We start from the raw sequence: 21352 nt of genomic DNA, 5'->3' as shown, positions 1-21352 counted from the left end.
AATACAAATAAAAAACTTACTGAATTAATATTTCTTAAATGTTGATTTTACTAATAATAATAATCATCGATACCTAATAAGGTAATCTATTAAGCTAAATTAGGGTCAATCTGATTTGTCATAGACAAATGCCACTATTTTGACGAGACAATCTATTGCGAACAAATGTATCAATTGGGGACATTATGATTGATGGTGGAAGTTTATTATTAGTATTGACATAACATTTGCATGGGATTGATTATAAATAGTTTGGAGGAATAATATTATGCAAACTCTTCATATCGATGCTCATATTGAATATTTCTCAAGACACTCATTCCTATACAACATTTGGTGATGTAAGAAGGCAATCAAACTATATTTTTTCCCCTAAATATTCATTGCTAATAATTATTGGTGATTTATTCATTGATTAATATAAGAAAATATTTGACAGTTGAAACATTAGAGAGTGGGCCCAGTTTATCATTTGGAGTGTTCATCTGGCAAGGATATGTAATGGCATCAATGTATTCAGTTAGGGTATGAGAACAATGTCATGTGTTGGGAGTATAATCCCAGCCTATTAGTATTATTGAAATCAATCTTGGAGTTCTATTTGGTTCAAAATTACTCTAAGACAACCTGTAGATAATAACCACTAAATATCCATATTTGTATATTATATTCACCTATAGTGAATAGATATATGGTCTCATGTTAGAAGGAAGCATACAAACTATTCGAAGAAGAAACATTGCCTGCTGAAGAACAAATTCAACGCAGCAATTCATTATAATTATTGATTTGAGTACCAATCAAATAATAAGAACATTGGATTTAATCCGTTCAATCATCGTTTTTGACAAAGACCTTCTTTGATCTCATTCAACCATGGAAGAAGCAAATACCCAATCAATGATTAGAAAACATGGTCAGCAGTCAAATAATACTGAATAAGAGTAATTACATCTCCTTAGTAGTTGGGTCTAGACCTTAGCCTCGTTATTTGCTCCATCTCTATCCTCGTAGTTGGATAACATGGTATGTCCTCTACCTCCATGTACCGTTGAAAAGCCCGCATTTTGTGGTTGTCTCCAAAGCCCTTGGTGCAGGGTAGATCAATATTTGACACAACCTTTTATATTTTAGGTATCAGTATTGATCTTTAGATCCAATTGCTTAGCTACACAAGAGTTCATGATTATACCAAAGCTTAGGAGTTAGCCGACAATTAGTCTACCTCTTACCAATGAACTAGAGGGGTAGGTTTCACAAGCAAGCACTTAGTAAACTAAACAATAAACACAGTAAGCAATTATAATACCCTAGTTGATTTCAATAGGCTTTTGGCAGAAAATTTCTTAAGGAATTTGTATCAGGACACTATTGAGGGTGTAAAATAGGGTTATTCAATTCAAAGACAATACATTACAAGTGTCATCTTAGTAAACTGGAATATCTTTCTTTTTTGTTAATAAAATTTGAAAATTTAAAATATTTTGGAGATTTGATCTTTTCAATAAAATTTTCTGCTTTATCTGCCTCCTTTTCAGTATTTAGTGGCTGACTAGATTGCAAGATGGGTAGCGCTACATCTATAGATGCCAATGGTTGATACCCAAGACAAACCTCAAATGGACTGTGTCCTTTAGTAGTGTGGAGTGTACGGTTGTAGCTATGTTGCACATAAGGCAACTTGTCATCCCATGTACATGGGTGTTTGGAGTGGTACATTCGAAGGATATGGATAATCATTCTATTGACTACCTCTGTTTAGCCATCTGTTTGAGGATGTCATGCTGTAGACTTTGTCAACTTTGTGTCCATTCTAGCCCATAGTGAAGACCAAAAATTGCTGAGGAACCTGCTATCCCTGTCAAAAATAATGCTTTTGGCAACCTAAAGTGAACCCAAACATGTTCAAAAAATAGCTTAGCAGTCTCCTTTGCTGAAATCATTTTTTTACAGGCCACATGATAGCCATTTTAGAAAATCTATCTACCAGCACATATATACAATCATTTCCCCTTCTGCTACTTGGAAGCCCAGACATAAAATCCATTGAAACAGAATGCCATGGTTTATCAAGGATAGGTAATGGTAGATAGAGGCCCAATTTACAGTTTGAAGGCTTTGCAATTACACATGCAACACATGATTTTATATATAAAATGATATCATGTTTCATTTTGGCCAATAGAAATACTTTTGGAGAATTGCAGTAGTCTTACCAATACCAAAATGTCTTGCCACCCAGCTATAATGTGCTTCTGATATTAGTTTTTTTCTTTCTTCACTAGGGACACATATGTGACCAATATGACAAGGTAACCCATCATGTATATAAAATTCAAGAACATGCTTCTCTTCTAAGACAACATTGTAAATGTCACAAAAATCAGGATCATTACCATATAGTTGAGCCCAAGTTTTTGTTTGATGGCCACAGGAATCCAACACCATTGTCAAGCCTATAATTGGAGGCGTACTCAAACAGTTTGTTACTTTATTACTACTGTCCTTTTTATGACGAATGTTGAGGTGAAATTGTTGCAAATAAGCTGACCACCTCTAATGCCTATCATTCTGCAACTTCCCTTGTGTTTGCAAGAATTGAAAAGGTTTATGATCTATATGTATCACAATTTCCTTTCCCAAAATATAGTGCTTCCACTGTTTACAGGCCTAAACAATGGCATACAACTCCTTGTCATTGGTGGGGTACCTTCAAACTGTATCAAAAAATGTCTTACTATGATACGCAATGGGGTGCCCGTGTTGTATGAGTACAGTGCCAAGAGCATAATCTGATGCATCTGTTTCTATTTTAAATGATTGTTGCAAATCTGGAAGGACCAATACTGGAGCTAAACATAATCTTAGTTTTAATTCCTTAAATGTTTTTTGTTTTTCCCCTGTCCACTATAATTTTGCTTGTGCTCTACCTTTGAGTGACTGATTAAGAGGCCATGAAAAATGTGAAAAACCAAATACAAATCTGCCATAGAAGTTAGCTAGACCCAAGAAACTACGAAGTTCTATGAAATCTTTAGGAGGTGGCCAATCTCTGATTATTTGTATCTTTGTAGGATCCACATGAACACCCTCACGATCAATGACGTACCCTAAGTACCATATGCTTTGCATACCAAAAGAGCACTTTTCTATGTTGGCATAGAGTTTATGTTTTTGCAAACTCAAAAGCACTTGTTCAACATGTTGCAAGTGTTTAGACCAAGTTTTGCTAAAAATGAGGATATCATCCAAATAAACAACTACAAAAGAATCAATGAATGGTCTAAGCACATCATTCATCAACCTCATAAATGTAGCAGGAGCATTTGTGAGGCCAAAAGGCATAACCAGCCATTCAAACAAACCTTCCTTGGACTTGAATGCAGCCTTCCATACATCCGCTGGATAAATTGGTACTTGGTGATATCCAGATTTCAAGTCAATTTTTGTAAAGAACTTAACCCCCTTAAGTTGATCCAAAAGATCATCAATTCAAGGAATTGGATATCTATTTTTCATAGTAATTTTGTTAAGTGCCCTGTAATCAATATGAAGTCCCCATGTCCCATCTTTCTTTCTTGCCAAAACAATAGGGCTGCCACATGGTGAAGCACTTGGCCTGATGTGTCCCTTTTGAATCAGTTCTTGAATCTATCTCATAATTTCATCATTTTCCAAAACTCAACTCCTATATATTGACTCGTGTAGTAATGGTGTTCCTAGAACTAAATCAATAGAATGCTTGACTTGATAGTGTGTTGGGACCCCTGCTGGTGATTTAAACACATTATGGTATTCTTTCAAGATTTTATCCATCTTCTTTTGTTGGTCTATTGTTGTGGCCACCTTAGCATGTGTATTAAGGACAACTGACTTTGTTTTCTCAGAATGAATCATGAGGAGGACAAAAGTTCTAGTTTGAGCAATTAAACGTTTACATTGTTTAACACTGATTAAAGAAGCAACTTGAATTGGGCATACCTCTAGTATTCGATATCTCTTTTCACCAAGCTTGATTGTGACACTGCATAGTTTGGATTCATACACCCCATGCCTTTGATACATGTATTGCTGCCGCAACAAAACATTACATACATCTAAATGTGCTACATCACAAATTACTTCATCCTTGAATGGTTTGATTGAGTACAATAGGCGACATTGCTGATTTATCTGAATGTCTTTCCCTTCATTAACCCATCCCATAGAGTATGGTTGTGGGTGTCTTGTCACTTTAAAACTTAATCTCTTGGCCGTCTCCATAGAAATTAATTTCTTTTGGCTACCACTATCAACAATAAAATGTGGAGGCTTTCCATCAACTCACATCTGTGAATGGAACAATCTCTCTTCATCTTCACGTGGAACTACTTTCGTTGTTGCAACTATGGCATACGGTCTGCTTCTATCACCGAATCATTCTCTTGTTTGTCAGAAGTTTCTATTGGTGTGGATTTAGGCTCAACTTCATCTCCTTGTATTTCTGTCATCAAGTTCTTAATGCTTCGACTCTCCTTTGTGTTATGGGTTGGGCTCTTATGTATCTCACACCACGTGCCTGTATCTGTTTGTGTCTTTTTAGTAGCCCACTAGGTATTCTTACGTGGATTTTAGGGAGGGTCCTTTCCCACTGGTTTTCCTCCAAATTTATTACTGCCTTCAACCCTTGGCTTATTATTTGAGAAGTAATCTCTTTTTCCATTCTGTTTGAATTTTTCTTTAATCTTTGTAGCATATTCGAAGGTAGTTGCCAATGTTTCAATATTCAAGAATTCCATTTCATTTTGAATATATCTATGAGGCCCACTATGATATTTCAAAATTCGATGCTTCTCTGAATCTTCTATACCAAGTTTTGCTGAGAGTGCATGAAATGTATTGGTGTAATCTTGTACAAATTGGTCCCTCTTTTGTCGAAGCAATCACCATTTTATATATTTCTGTTCATATATATCTTCAGGCAAGTATGCTTCTTTTATGTATTCCACAAATTCTCCCCAATTAGGCTTGTTATCAGAGAGTATTCCCAACCATTCTCCAGCTTCACTTTCTTTGTTCAATATTTTTGTTTCCCATGCTAGTTTCACATAAGTTTCAGCTTTCAAGAGGGCAAATGTTATTTTTTCCGCATCAGAGAAATGATTCAGAAAGAAGTATCGATCTAACTTCGATAACCAATAATCAACAACATCAGCATCAACTTTTCTTTCAAAGTTTGGGATGTCAAAATTCACCTGTACTTTAAAGGGGTGTTCCCATGGAATGGTGCTATTGAACTGGGCAGTTGTTGGGTCTTCAAAATTTGTGAAAACCTCTTTTGTCGAAGCAATCACCATTCTATATATTTCTGTTCATATATATCTTTAGGCAAGTATGCTTCTTTTATGTATTCCACAAATTCTCCCCAATTAGGCTTGTTATCAGAGAGTATTCCCAACCATTCTCCAGCTTCACTTTCTTTGTTCAATATTTTTGTTTCCCATGCTAGTTTCACATAAGTTTCAGCTTTCAAGAGGGCAAATGTTATTTTTTCCGCATCAGAGAAATGATTCAGAAAGAAGTATCGATCTAACTTCGATAACCAATTATCAACAACATCAGCATCAACTTTTCTTTCAAAGTTTGGGATGTCAAAATTCACCTGTACTTTAAAGGGGTGTTCCCATGGAATGGTGCTACTGAACTGGGCAGTTGTTGGGTCTTCAAAATTTGTGAAAATTGATTCATCATCTCTTCTTGTTGCCTAGCCAAAGCCTTTTCCACCATCTTCTTCACAGAGTCTGCTGAATTATCCGACATCTTTGGTTTTGTGCACCACAGAGGAAGCTATTTAGATAAATCTTGCGTGGCCAATCCTAATCTTTGATAGGAAGCTCTTGTGTTAGTTGGCATTTAGGAGCGTTGCCGCTTTGATACCATTGATCTGATTCTAAGAAATGGGCTAAAAACACAATATTTGGTGAAATCAAATACCTGTGATATCAATGTTTAGTTTCTGGAAAAACTTGCAAAAACTCGAAAACAGTTGTATGCAAACCAAAAGCCATCATATTAATCGAAAATGTAAGAATAAATACAATAATGGAACATCAAAGTCACCATAGCCATGGATTCGAAATGTTTATGTGGCTATAATAAAAACAACAATATTTAACTAAAAGTATTCAAAACTAGGTGTTTAATTACCCTAGCTTGTCGGGGTCATAACTTTTGACCTAGAGCTCAGAATTCGAAACTGCTTACACTGTTGGAAAGAAGAACTAAAAATCTAATTTCAGTCCCTAAAATGGGGAGCCTTTAGCTGCCCAGTTTTAGGGACTAATGAAAGTTTCGACTTGAAATCTTGAGCAGAAGACCTTTGAAGAGGCCAATTAAAAAGACCTAGAAAAACTTTTTAAAAATATGAAAAAAATATTTTCAAACATTTGATCTTTTGTATACTCTGGATCACTTAGCAGACTCAACAAATTGAAAAACCCAAGAAATTCAAAGATTTTGAAGGATTTTAAATTTTTTTTATGCACCATTTAATCAATTAACATCAAAGACTCAATAATTGAGATAAATAGAAACTATATTGCGCACATACAAAATTTTACTTTGATCACATAAATAAAAATACGAATTTCCAAAGGAAATAAGTTAAACTAAATAACACATCAGAAATATAAATAGTGTCACTGCCAAAAGACTACAATATTCATGGAATATGAAATCAATGGAATTAAATGCTCAAAACATATATCAAAATAGGCCAGAGCCTAGAAGGCTAAGGCTTAGAGTAGCCTATATCAATCACTAGTCTCTCCTGAAACCTTCCTATGTATACGCATAAGACAGGTCATGGAAGATTTTCAATCATTTTCTCTCCCCAAGTCTGAGGCTTAGCCTTAGTGGCATCCTCATCACCCTCATCCTCATTATCCTCATTTTCATCATCCGATATATTTGCAAATAATGTGATTCAAGTTCGACCCACAATTTGGCAGACATAAGTGTTAAATAAAATGCCCAGATGTAGGGTCTGAATTGGTCATTGTTATGGTAATACTGGCAATTAGCTTTTGAGAATAAAATAATTTAGTAATCAATAAGAAAACAGGAATACTCTTCATTCCTAAGAAAAATTACTCACCTACTCAAAAGCTCTTCTTCGTGCCTCTTGAACCTGCAAAAGAAGAGCAGTTTATGGCTCCATTTTTTTCTTTTGTTTTAGACACTTTGTCCATCTGAGACACTTTAAATTAATTATGAACAAAACTTTACAAAAATGTTTTTTTTTGCCTTTGACTAGGTGACTGCTGTGGCAGAGTCCAGGCCACGGGACTCGGCAAGTCGACTGAGTGCTTGATTCGGCCAAGTTATAGCCTAGAGGCAAAAAAGAGAGGCAAAAAAGACTCTCAAGGCCTGGCTCAGCTTGGGGCTCGTAGAGTCCTAGATCTATTGATGGAGTCAGTTTGGTGTTTTATGGGTGAGCAAGGAAAATTGATGGAGGTGCTTCATAAAAGTCTCCAAAATGGTTATGCTTAGTACTTGCAGTGTTTTTTCCTTTGTTCAGACCAAGACTAGGTTTAGGGTTTCACGTTGAACATAACATGTACTTTGATAAAAGACGTTTCTCTTTTAGCTGTGTGCTTTTAGTTATAGTTTTGCAAGCTTGTTTTTTGAATCAGAATACCTCTTTTGGACGAAGATATTTCAAATCTTCTTAATACAGCACCACCAATCAAGAGTAGTGGATATATATAGATACAACATAGGAATGAGAGTGCCTCTTTTGGCCATGGACAATTTCACTGTAACAAGAGAGATTTTTTTCATGTGGGAATTTGAACATAATAGATATAACACAGTTATTTTATTAAATATTAACTGAACAAATTTGAAGCTTTTGCATTGATATGTTTTTCTTTTAAATATTATGTAGTATGCAGTACTTGGCTTCTCAATTGAAATTAGCTGATGCTAAAGGATATGCTCGTGGACATTGAAATGGATTAAATCTTCTTATTGCTATGAGATGAATATGTAATATTAAGTCACTTCTTGTTTACCTAGGCTCGGTAATAAGTTAATAACAATCACTGCTGTTATTCAATTACTTTATTTTTTCTGCAAGGAAAGTACTAGAAATATCATAAGCATGCATGTGGTGTTGTTTCTTTTCACTAATTCTGTTATTTGTTAGGTTTGTGTGGTTCAATGTTACACATTTCATTCATCAATTATCTAAAGTCCAGTTTTATCCCTTTCTAATTTGGAAGCATGGAAATCTTGGAGTCTTATTTTGTTTTCTGCAATGGTTTTGACAGTTGAATAGAGATAAGAGTCCATTTCAACTCACCTATGCTAATCAGGTATGCTTATTGTTTCTTAGTCTACATATCGTTTTTGTGCATAATAAGATTTATTTTGGAATTTGTAATGTGGTAAACTTTGAAAATACTATTGATAGTATATGAATGCATGTGAGATATTTTAAACAAGGTGAATAACCATGTTACTCTAAGTTTCTGTTGTGGAGACTGTAGGGGATGGGGTGACAAGTTTCAAGGATGACCAGTTCTAAGTTTTTTTTTATATTTCTTAAAGGTGCTTAAAAGTTTATAAAACTCTGAATGTAGCTAGACAGAAAGAATTGAAATAATTCTTATGTCGATATGTCAATTGAATCTAATGTTGGGGCTTAACTTTGAAAGTAAGTTTTTTAGGTAGTTGGTAACCATTGATTTATTTGAATAAATATTTTGTATATAAAAGTAAGTGGCTCATGTTTTTTTTTTGTTTGGGGTGTAAAAACATCCAAGAACAACTTCACTATAAATTTCTCTAGGTGTGTTTTGCAGGTTAAACGTTGTGGGGAGATGCTGAGAAGATTACTATTCTTTAGAGAGCAAATAAGTAAATCTGGTCTATCTCCTTCAGATGGGCCTTTTCTTGAAATGAACATTGATTTTGACGACCTTGAGGTATCTAGACTGATTTTGTCATTTTACTTATTGTAAGAAATCACTATAACTTAATTGTAGTCCTTAGTAATATTGTACCTTACATGACTGTAGGCGCAACTTGCTGAATATGAGGCAGAACTTCAAGAAATAAATGCAAATAATGAGAAATTGCAGCGTACTTATAGTGAGTTGTCAGAGTTTACGTTGGTGCTGGAAAAAGTAAGCTTGGATACTGTACCATCCCATCATTTCCTTATGGTGATTACTTATTTATTGACAGAAAAAATAGTGGTTGGAAATTGGAATATTATCAATGAGTGATTGCAGTTTTCCAAATTTCCAAATTGAATATTCTGTGATGATCTAGACCAAAACTCAGAAGTTGTGTGATACGTAGTGGAAGATTCTGTAACTTGCAAGATGAAATTTCAATAATTCTTCCTTTGTAATCAAGAAGTTGAGATATATTTGTGAAATTGGAAATAATCATCAATGATGCTGAACTAAATTTGTGATCAATTAAGCCTCTTTTAATGTGATATTTTATTCAACAAGCCTTTAAACAAAGTCCTATTTGTTTTAATTCTATACACTTCTAATTAAATTGGATGACACATCTTGATTCAAAACTGGCAGATATTGTATGGAGGGGGATCTGAGAAGAATACATTTAAGGCATCTCCAAGGTTGGGAGAAAGGAGCCAAAACAAAGCTAAGCGTAGAGTAGATATCAGCCAGCTTAAAGGGGCCAGGTGAAATCAGATAAAATAAAAATGAAATGAAATTATTTTAATAATGCCTACAATATCAAATGGTTAATGGGACCACAAAGAAACACACCACCTTGATGAGAAATTTACATGTGGTGCTCCCTAACAAGCTCCGGATCCGGAACTAAAAAGTTTTAGTAGGAATTTTCCTACATTATTTTAGTATCATCTCTCAAGACATTGGTATATTTGGCCCAGATACCAATATTAGACATACCATTATTGCAAATACTTGGACTCAGAAATGCTCGACAAGCCAACATTTTTGAATATTATAAAAGCATGTAGATTTGTAAAGGAATCCTAAAGAACAAGGATAAAATTGAATTTATAAAACTCACAAGTTTTTCTTTCATTAAATGCATCTCTATTTAGAATAGACTTAGTTTGACCTTGTCGTTTGGATGCATGGAATCTACCCAATACAATCTCCAACTTGTCCACAATAACACTTAGCGTTGACTCCCATTTGAATTCCAGGACTGTCAACTCTCGTCCAGATTTGCTCAAGCTATTATTCCAATTTGGGAACAAGTGATGGGTCGTGTGCATGACCTCTGAGAAAATGGAGTTCTCAAAGTTGTCCTTTGCAATGCAATTTGTCTGAAAGAACTCATTCAGTTTACCTTTTAGGTTGTCCGCTATTATTTCATTCTCAACCAATCTCTCCGTGACGCAGGGTATGATAGGGGGTCTAAGAGGAATAAACCCAACTTAAACCTACTATTACCTTGCCTAGAGTACAAACATAAGCCAAGCACAAGATTGCAGCAAAGAGACCATAAAGTTCATAGATTTACTGATTGATTTGACAAGATGAGAGCAACAACCATGCCTGAATGTGAGGCCTTTCGGGTTGCTGCCTTTTACAAAGAATTTACAACATCACATTCCTCATTCGCAGTCTTTATATGTCTTCTACTAATAATGCGACTGCTCTACCTCCACTCTTTTTGCTTCCTATCTCAAGTCCAAGGGCTTATATAGCCAGCTGAGCCACAAGTCAGCCAGTCAGGCATTTAATTACAATATAGGTCCAGTCTTGGAGATGTAAACTATAACCCAAGCAATGGGCATCAATTGCTCACGTGGTCTTAAGGATAGGTCCAAACACAAGTTAGGAATTGGCTCCCAACTGTGCAACACTCCATGTCAACAAAGGAAATCGTGCCAACAAAACAACATGCCTAGTAGGATGAAACCAACAGGAAACATAGACTGGAAAGAACAATAGAACTTGAGAAATATGACACATCAACATTTGCGCTCTTCGGGTAAGGATTGTAAATAGCTCTTCAACAACATGCTAACTACGCATAGCACAAAACTCAAGGTAGTAACAACCACACCATGAACAACAAATTGGTACATAAAACAAGAAATGTTTTTGGGTCATGCAAGATGGCTCATTGACCCAAGATGCTCCTGCATTAGACACTTGGGGTAAGTAAAGAACTGATGTCCACATTAGGCATCCCTGGTGCTTTGACTTGAATCATAAAGATCCAACTTAGCTTGTGTTATCCACGAACACAATTCATCTAGTTTATTTTTTCGCCGAACAAGGTTTTCCATGGAGTCTTTTCCTGTAGTACTCTTGCTTATTCTGCTATCCAAAACCTTCTCAATGATGTCAGCTATCTTCTTAGGATAATTTAGGTTATCTTTTAATCCTCATTTGCTTCAAAGTATTGAAAGATGTTTGCAATGTTGAATATAGGTGAAATATTCATGTCTTCTGGTAATTCAACTTCAAAAGCATTTCCATTGTTAAACTTCCTTAGAATCTTACAAGGACCAAATTTGTTTCTGTTTAGCTTACTGTAAGTACCAATTGGAAATTTGTTTTTCTTTAAATGAATCATCACTTTATCTTCAAACTCAAAAGATGTATGTCTTCTTCTTCTGTTTGCTCTTTATTTATATCCAAGATTACTATTCTCTAGATTCTATCTTACTTCATCATGCAAAGCTTTCATGAAATCTACAAATTCTTCAGCTTCAACACTTCTCTTTACCTCAGTGTTCAAGTCTCTCAATTTAGTAGTTCCTTTAGGGTTTCAATCCATTGACAATCTCAAAAGGTGTTTTCTTGGTGCTTTAGTTCACATAACTGTTATATGTGAACTCTGCTTGTACTATAATCAAATCCCAATTACCAAGTTGATTCCCAACCAAACACCTCAAGAAGTTACCTAAACTTCTATTTACTACCTTAGTCCATTTGTCTGTGGATGAAATGTAAAACTGAACTTCAACTTTGTATCCATTTTCCTCCAAAGTGTCCTCCAAAAATGACCTGTAAAATTAGTATCTTTGTTTGAAACAATAGTCCTAGGTAAACTATGCAATCTCACTATCTCCTTGAAGAATAATTCAGCCACATGTACTGCATTAGATGTCTTCTTACAAGATATGAAATGAACCATTTTTGAAAATTTGTCAACTACTACCAGAATAGAATCATTACCTCTCTGTAAACCAAGAACAAAGTCCATACTGATATCTTCCCATGGTTTACTAGGTACAAGCATTAGTGAATACAATCCTAAATTCAGACTCACTCCTTTTGCTGTTTGGCAAATTTTGCAACTTCTAACCATCCTCTGTACACCCTTATAAATTTGAGGCCAAAAGTACCTATTAGAAATACACTTCACTATTTTATCAATTCCAAAATGTCCAACAAGTCCTCTACTATGTTTCTCCTTCATGATATTATCTCTCATACATCCTGTAGGTATGCATAACTGAATTCCCTTGAACTTGTCTTTTTGAATGAAATAATCAGTCCACTTATTCTCTCTTATCAATTGGTTCTTACAAGGTTTCCAAGGTTCTACAAAATCAGGATCAGTTTTATACCAATGCTTCAAATAATCAAAACCAAGTACCTTAGCTCTCATTTATGTCAGCGAATTCCTTCTTTTGCTCAAAGCCTCAACAACTTTGTTTGACTGTCCACTTTTATGTTTCAACACAAAGGAAAAAATCTGCGAGTACTTATCCCACTTCATGTGTCTTTGACTCAACTTGTTTTGACTTCCCAAATATTGCAAAGCTTTATGGTCAGTGAACAACACAAAATCTTTAGGAATCAAGTTATGTCTCCACTTCTTCAAAGCTTGAGCAATAGCATAGAATTCCTAATCATAAATTGAATATCTTTTCTTAGCATTATTCAACTTCTCACTATAGAAAGCTATAGGTCTTCCTTCTTGACTCAAAATAGCTCCAATGACACTTCCACTAGCATCACAATCATCTTGAAAAAATTTACTGAAATTAGGCAATGCAAGTGTAGGCAATTCGGCTACTCTTTGTTTCAATGTTACAAAACTCTTATGTGCCCCATGTGTCCACTTGAAATCCTTTTTGTCACCTCTCATAGTTTTTGTCATAGCATTACATACTGAATGAAAATTCCTTATAAACTTCCAATAAAATCTCGCCAATCCATGAAATGATCTAACTTCTCCCACATTCTCAGGTGTAGGCCAATCAAGGATAACTTTTACCTTTTCTGAATTCATCTTCAAACCATGAGCTGAAATGATAAAACCAAGATACACAGTCTCTTCCTTCATGAATGACCATTTCTTCAAGTTAATCAGCAAATTCTCCTCCTTCAATCTCTGCAATACTTGTCTGATATGGTCAAGGTGTTCTTTAGTCTTACTGAATGTCAACATGTCATCAAGATATACAATCACAAACTTACCCAAGAATTTCTTCAGAACTTCATTCATCAGCCTCATGAAAGTACTAGGTGTGTTAGTTAAACCAAAAGGCATAACCGACCACTCTTACAAACCTTCATTAGTCTTAAAAGCAGTTTTCCATTCATCTCCTTCTCTAATTCTGATCCTGTGATAGCCACTTTTCAAATCAATCTTTGTAAAATACTTTGCTCCGCTTAAACGATCCATTATGTCATTCATTCTAAGCAAGGGAAACCTATACTTCATTGTGATTTATTTATAGCTCTAGCATCAATGTACATTCTCCAATCTCCATTCTTCTTAGGTGCTAATACAACAAGTATTGCATAAGGACTAAAACTTTGTCTAATCATATCTTTTTTAATCAATTCTTGTACTTGTCTATTCAATTCATCATTTTCAGCAGCTGTCAACCTATGAGATGCTTTATTAGGCAAACGAGCTCCAAGTATCAAATCCATACAGTGACTAATACTTCTCACAGGAGGTAAACCATTAGGTACATTATAGAAATAATGTCTTGAAACTTCGTCAACAAAGATTCAATCTTAGGTGCATGTCCTATTTCATCTTGTTTCTCAATCTTTCTAGGAATCAAAACAAAACAAGCATTCTGTTCCTTTACATCTTTAGCAAACTATTTTCCTTCAACCAAACATACTCTAATTGGTGGTATAGTGATTCTCATTAAGCTTTTCTACCAAAGGTAACAAATTTTGCTTCTTCCCATCAACCCAAATAGTATACCAACTCAATCTACCATCATGCAAAACTTGTCTATCATACTTCAAAGGTCTACCCAACAAAATATGACAACAATCCATAGGCATAATATCACACAAGACTTCATCATGATAATTTCCAATTTTGAACTTAACAAGGTATTGCTCACTTACAAGTAATTTATGCTTCTTCTGGACTCAAGCAACATGATAAGGCTTTGGATGTCTCAATTTTTGCAACTGTAACTTGTTAACTAGTTCCTCAGACACCAAATTTTCAGAACTTCCACTATCAATGATTACCTTGCAACATTTTCCAATGATCTTACATTTGGACTTGAACAAACTTCTTCTCAAAATAGGTTTTTCATGAGCTTCCTCATTCCACAAAACTCTTCTTATCATTAGGTTCTCACCATGCTTAGGTTCATTATGTGTTTCAGGAACTTCTTCACAAGCCAACATATTCCTACTGTTACCTCTAATCTTTTTACTAGAATTACCGCATTCAAAAGGTCTATGTTCTTTTACTCCACACTTGAAACAAGTGCCCTTAAACCAAGATCTCTCTTCTCTCCTACCACCATTATTATTCTCAGGGTAACCAATATAGCTACCTCTAGTGTAATTACCTCTTTTTCCATTAGGTTCTTGTTTCCATTCCGTCTTTCCTTTATCTTGTATTGCATTGTTAGATATGCTACCTTCTCCATAGGTTCTGCTGTTGCCTCTTTGAAATCTTGCACCTCTACCTCTTTTCTTTGATCATGTTTCTTCGCCAACCTTTCCTTAGCTTTCATAAGGTTCTTACCATTTTAGTAACTAGTATAGCTACCTCTAGTGTAATTATTGTTGGCCATTTTTTCTCCCCATTCAGCTCATCACGGATAATCGCTCTGAGAGATCTTCAATGGGCTGGATTCCTTGCAGAGGGATAACACGAGTTTTTGTGTTGACCCAATTTTTTCATTGACCGAGCTAGCTCAGTTTGTTCATTGACCAAATGAACTTGGTTTCCTCTTTTTCCAAGTTGCGGGTTAGGCTTGCGCACATCATTGACCCACCTGTTTTTGTGTACCATCTCAACATTACCTCGAGGAAACAAGATGCTACCACCCGTCTTCATTCTGACATTCCTTCATGCTACAGTGCTTCTATGCTCTGGAACCCCGAATTGCATCATGTGTTTTCGGGTGGTTGTGTCCCTTCTCTGACGTTTGAGTCAACCTAATATGCACATGCACAGATCTACGACGAAGATTCAACGAAAGATTAAAAGATCGCCACTTGTTCTGTCAAACAACAAAACACATCAACGACTCCCGTGCTTTTATGGAGTATCAGATAAGGCTTGCGAAAACACAAGATGCTGCCACGTGTCTCCATTCCAGCGTTTCTTCATGTTGCAGAGTCTTCGTGAGGCTCTGAAGTCCAGAATTGCACCACATGGCGGAGGGTCTCAATATCCTCGCTGCATCGCAACTGTCCATTTCAAATAGAGGATATTGATCAACGATTGCGACTTAATCCTTGGTTGGGGGAGATTCTCTTGCCATCTGGGCCGTTCATCTCGAGGGGAAGATCTGCAGTGATGGTGGTGACTTAATTTCTTTTTGGGGAGATTCCCTCACCATTTGGACTATCTATTTTGAAAGGAAGATCTTCATTGACCATCATTCATTTTCGGGGAAATTAGATTCCCCCATCGCGATCATTTTTGCATTTTGCGGGTGGTTAACATGTCATGTTATCCCTTCCCGCAGTTTTCTACAGTGGCGTGATTTGGCTTCTTGCGGCCATGACACACTATCAGGGCTTGTTCATCAATGCAAAGTGACTTCTTGGGCCTTGTTTACACGACGCCAATGCTCTCCATGCCTCTTTAATGCAATGATCAAATCTTTGGTGATTTGATCACTTTTACGACTGAGTGCATTTGTTTTGTTCTTTCATGTCACTTCCAGCAACAGAGTGCACTCCATGATCAAATTTCTTTCTAATTCTCAATTATTGCGTTCCTCTGCAACTCGATTCCACTTGGTTGGGGTTTGAACACCATGATTAAATCAGAGTTCTGCCTAAACTCTTTAAAAGATAGTTGTAAATATATTTTTCGGGTTCTTCTCTGCTTGTATTTTGCAGCAACATTATGCACTGCAACTTTTGCCTTCCATTAATGAAATTGCTCTATTTCTTACGTTTTCTTGCCATTAATTATTTGTGCATGTCTATTGCCTTCTAGTGAATTTTTTTTTCTAGTTTTTAAGGTTTTCATGTTGTGTTTAATTTGTTGGTGAAGTGTTGTGTCATAAAATTTCTCCTTCCTTTCAGCACCCAATCGGTTTCCAACCTGCATGTGAGTTCTTTGAAGGTAGATTAGAGTCGAGATCTGTGTATTGGAGTGCTTCATTGATGTTTTCTGTAGTTGCGGGCAGAGTTGTAACCATGTTCTATCTTGGTGCATCACGCCCCTTTCTCTTCAACAATTTACTTTCTGCAATTTCTCTCCCTTTTCTTCTCAAGTGGTAGTGTAGGTGCATCCTAATAGTAAGGAAGCTGACCTTCAAAGATTCGACCTCAAAGTGCAAGTCCCACACTTGGAGGTCGTTTCCATGTTGTACAAGGTCGCTTGAGGGTCATACCTCAAGCAAGGGCGCAAACTTTTGTGTCAACAATTTTTGGCACGCCCAATGGGACACAAGTTTTAGCTCCATAAGTCTGCTGGAAGCCATTCCAATCTTCTTTCATTCAGAATTTTAGTGTTTTTCTCAGTGCAATCTGTTGTCTTGCATTTTATCACCTCAAAATGCAGGTAAGAATATGGAATTTTTTCAAACAAGTTTCGCATTTCTCTAAATTGAATTTGTTATTTGATTGCTTAACGTTGATCAATCAATCAACTCCAATTCACATAACAAATTCTTATATGGAAGGCTTTCATCAACTCTTTTTCTTTTTTCTAATTGTCGAGCCTATGCTTTATTTTTGAGGCCTTCATCATCTTTTTCTTCGTTTTAGAGTATGTGTTTCTTGGTTTCTAGTCCTTTGGTTTTTCTCAAATCATTACTTTTGATTTCCCCTTTGATTTGATCTAACTTGGGGCTTAATCAGAGTTGTCAATCAAAAGATATGACCAATTTAGTGCCCAAAAAATGGACATTTTAGATTCAACTACATGAATTAAAAATATCATGTTATATTTTTAATTTGACTTCCACTTTTTGAAAAATAAAACTTAAATTATCTTTATGTTATGTTTTTAAGTTACCTTCTCTATTAATTTTTCACTTAAAGTAACTATAGTGCACTTCATGTTATATTTTTAAGTTGAGTCTACTTTTTGATTTTTCACTTAAGTGACTATATTAACTATATAGTTCAATTTAATTTTTGATATTTAAATCAAATGCTCTAGTAAATATTACATATTAAAATTATATTTACATGTTATATTGTTAATATGATAATGTAAATATAATTTGTCCCACTTAAGTATTATTTTATTAAAATTAAATTAACATATGATTAAATGGATAACTTAAATGTGCAATTATATCTTAAAGTGGACTTTTTTGATGTGATTGCATGTAAAACTCAACTTAAAAGTAAAATCACTTAAAATTGGACCTTTATGATGCTATTGCTACAAGATTGATTTGCCTTTTCAAGTGGCATCTTTATATGGCAAATTCTTCTAGTGAATTAGATACTCCCTGATGGAACTGCTACGTAACTTTCTTTCTGTAACCTCAATCATCTCTGCTAGGACCAAAACTAGCTTCCCTTCCACATCAAGTGGGGGTAATCCAATAGAGGGCACTACATGCTGACCAATTGCCTTCTTGAGACACAAAACATGAAATACGTAATGAATTCTGTTGTCATCAGCCAAGTCCAGCGCATAAGCAACCTCTCCAACCCTCCGAGTAATGCGATAGGCACCATAGAATCTAGGCTGAAGTTTTTCTGCCCCACTCTTCTTCAAGGAGCTCTGCTTGTAAGGTTTGAGATGAAGGTAAACCATGTCACCCAACTCAAACGTCCGCATTGCCCTATAGTGATTGATGTACATCTTCTGTTGATTTTGAGCTCATAGAATGTTCTCCCAAAGAGATTTGAGAATGTCCTACGGATCCTATATCCAATCCCCAATTAGTGTTGCCTTGCTGTCCTGCAAAGCCAGATCTACGAACGATAGAGGCTCGCTACCATAGAGAGCTCGAAATGGAGTCATCCAGATGGACGTGTGATAGGAGTTGTAGCAATACTTACCTAGATATAACCATTTAACCCAAGCTCTCTACTGCCCTGTTACATAATTTCGGAGATAACCCTCCACCCATTTGTTTACTATCTCAGTCTGCCTGTCCATCTGTGGGTGGCAACTCGTGTTGGGTGTCAATTACGTACTTGCCAATTTGAATAGTTCTTGCCAAAAGGTGCTGAGAAACTTGTTATACCTATCGCTCACAATGGTTTGAGGAAGCCCATGTAGATGAAAAACCTCTTGAAAAAATAACTAAGCTACTTGAGAGGTTGACCAATCTGTCGCTATAGCAAAAAAGTGAGCGAACTTAGTCAATCTGTTCACAACCACAAAAATGGAATCTTTGCCCTGCATCCTTGACAACTTTGTAATGAAGTCCATGGAGAAACTCTCCCATTTCTGCACTGGAATAGGAAGAGGCTGTAATAATCCAGCTGGAAACTCGTGCTCTAACTTGTTCTGTTGACAAGTCCAACATTCTATGATATGTTGGAGGACATCATCCTTGAGGCTCTTCCATGAAAACCTTTCATTGACCTGTCTATAGGTTTTGAAGAAACTTGGGTATCTGGCTAATGGTGCATCACGAAGAGTCTCCATAATCTTTCTTTTTAGTTTAGATTCTGATACGAGGTAGATTCTATCCTTATAAAAGATCACATCAATGATTACCTTGTACCTATTGCCCTGAAGCTGTCCATCCATAATTTGGCACACTTGAGTATTTTTAGAATACTCAACTAGCAATTGGGACTTCCAATCTGCTGATATCTCGTAAATGACACAACATTCTACCACTAAAGGTCGCTTGGAAAGCTCATCAGCAACTACATTATTCTTACCCTTGACATACTTGATGTCAAAATCATAGGCCTAAATTTTGCTGACCCACTTTTGTTGTCTTTCATTTAGATCCTTTTGTTTAAAAAAGTAGCGCAAACTGTTGTGGTTTGTCTTAACTATGAATTTGCCACCCACCAAGTACTGTCTAAACCTGGTTAAAGCGTGCATAATGTCTAACATCTCCTTATCATAGGTGGAGTACAGTCTCTCACCGTCCTTGAGCTTCTTGCTCTCATAAGCTATCGGATGCCTATCCTGCATCAAAACTGCCCCAATTTTGCTCTTTGAAGCATCACACTCTAGTACAAAAGGGCGAGAAAAATTAGGCAGTGCCAAAATCAGGCATGTGCTCATCACCTTCTTGAGCTTATCAAAGGTCACCTTTGCATCATCTGTCCACTTGAATGCCCCCTTCCATGTGGGATCGGCAAGGGGAGTTGCTGTCTGTGAGAAGCCTCTAGCGAACCTCTTGTAATAAGAGCAAAGACCAAGGAAGCCCCTCAAATCTGATACGTTCCTCGGTGGTGGCCAATCTAGGATTGCCTAAATCTTTTCCCAGTGTACCTTCACCCCATCTGCAACAATCACGTGACCAAGATAAAGAATCTCAGTCAATCCAAACTCACACTTTGACTCCTTCACAAATAATGAGTGCTCCTCCATAATACTAAGTATCTCATCTAAGTGTTGCAGATGCTCCTCCCAAGTTTTGCTAAAAACTAGGATATCATCAAAAAAGACTAACGTGCTCTTGCGCAACTGTTTTCTAAAGATATGATTCATACATGATTCAAATGTCTTTGGCACATTGGTGAGTCCAAATGGCATAACCAAGAACTCATAGTGTCCATAGTGACATAGGAAAGCTATTTTATGTATCCTCCTCTCGAACCTGTATTTGATGGTACCCAGATCTAAGATTTATCTTTGAGAAATAAACTACCCCATGTAGTTCATCTAGTAACTCATCAATGTGAGGGATAGGGTACTTGTTATTAATGGTCCTCTTGTTGAGAGCACAGTAATCAATACACATGTGAAGAGTGCCATCCTTCTTCACCAAAACGACTGAAGAAGCAAAGGGATTGGAGCTAGGTTTGATGTATCCCATGTCCAAGAGTTTCTTAATCATCTTTTCTATTTCCTTTTTATAGTGCTTGAAATGACGATAAGATATGGTGATAACGTGTTTGGCGCCCTCCTCTAACTCAATGCTTGTGGGAACGTCCTAAAAAAACCCTCTTGTGCATATCAAGCACTGGTTGAATGTCAACATGGATCTACTGTCTTGTGTCTAGAGTGGCCTTAGAGGAAATGGAAGAGTGGGCTACCCACTCCATGTCATTATGCCTCATAATAGCCCCCATCCTGTGAGCTGAAATCAACTTGGGTTCACTTTCTGTCATGGCCTTGAGAATCACTAGCCGGACATCCTGTAAGAATTCGGGTTGCATCTTATCATGATCAACGATGTACCTACTGATAGTCTGCAACCACTGTCTACCCAACATGGCATCTAATCCATCCAAATCGACAACATAAAAATCTGCTTCTAGGAGAAAGTCATCAAAGTGAATTGGTAGCCCTGGTACTTTCCCTGTGCATTTCAATCTATCACCCCCTACAACTCTAACCTCGAACTCGGGTATATCATCAACTTGTAACTTCCTCTTTGAAACCCAACGTGTACTTATGGAGTTATGTGATGCACTTGTATCTAAAAGACACACAATACACTATCCTCTAACTACACCCTTCAAGCGAAAGGGATGACCTGTGGGATCGCTAGAAAGGGAAGCTATGATAGGGGACGGTTTCGGTGTGGATTTCTTCATCCTCTCTTTAGGAGGCTGCTCCTCATTCTCCCTCTCCTTGCTGCCATCAACCTCACTGCCCTATTGTGGCTCATCTTCCTCTTCCAACATAACCTTGACATAATGTATTTTACCTTTGCCGAGGCATTTCTGATCCAGTGTCCAAGGCTTCCTACAAGTGAAGCATAGCTTCTTTCTGCAGAGTTCATTCTGAGTCTCAAAGTCCAATCTAGTTGGGGTAGTCTTATGCTGGTGCTTGTTCT

At 36.5% G+C, this 21352-nt stretch overlaps 1 protein-coding gene across 7 annotated transcripts in view; it reads left to right on the top strand.

Moving 5' to 3' along the window:
* Positions 1–21352, top strand: part of LOC149570353 (V-type proton ATPase subunit a1-like) — a 234424-nt gene that overhangs the window by 25385 nt on the left and 187687 nt on the right. For 5 of the 7 annotated variants that reach the window (XR_016362925.1, XM_089822996.1, XM_089822995.1 and 2 more), the window contains exons 2-4: positions 8313–8357; positions 8847–8969; positions 9063–9170. Coding sequence is in view for 6 of the 7 variants with exons in the window: in XM_089822996.1 (XP_089679122.1) it covers positions 8313–8357; positions 8847–8969; positions 9063–9170 (276 nt within the window). In the remaining variant the exon portion in view is untranslated. Of the gene's footprint in view, positions 1–8312; positions 8358–8833; positions 8970–9062; positions 9171–21352 lie in introns of all 7 variants that reach the window. The other 2 variants (XM_089823000.1, XM_089822999.1) reach the window with 1 other exon arrangement.

Source organism: Cupressus sempervirens, chromosome 3 (genome assembly GCF_028749045.1).
Source record: "Cupressus sempervirens isolate cs-2001-9-10 chromosome 3, ASM2874904v1, whole genome shotgun sequence".
Lineage (NCBI taxonomy): Eukaryota > Viridiplantae > Streptophyta > Pinopsida > Cupressales > Cupressaceae > Cupressus > Cupressus sempervirens.
This window is presented reverse-complemented; position numbering and strand designations above follow the sequence as displayed.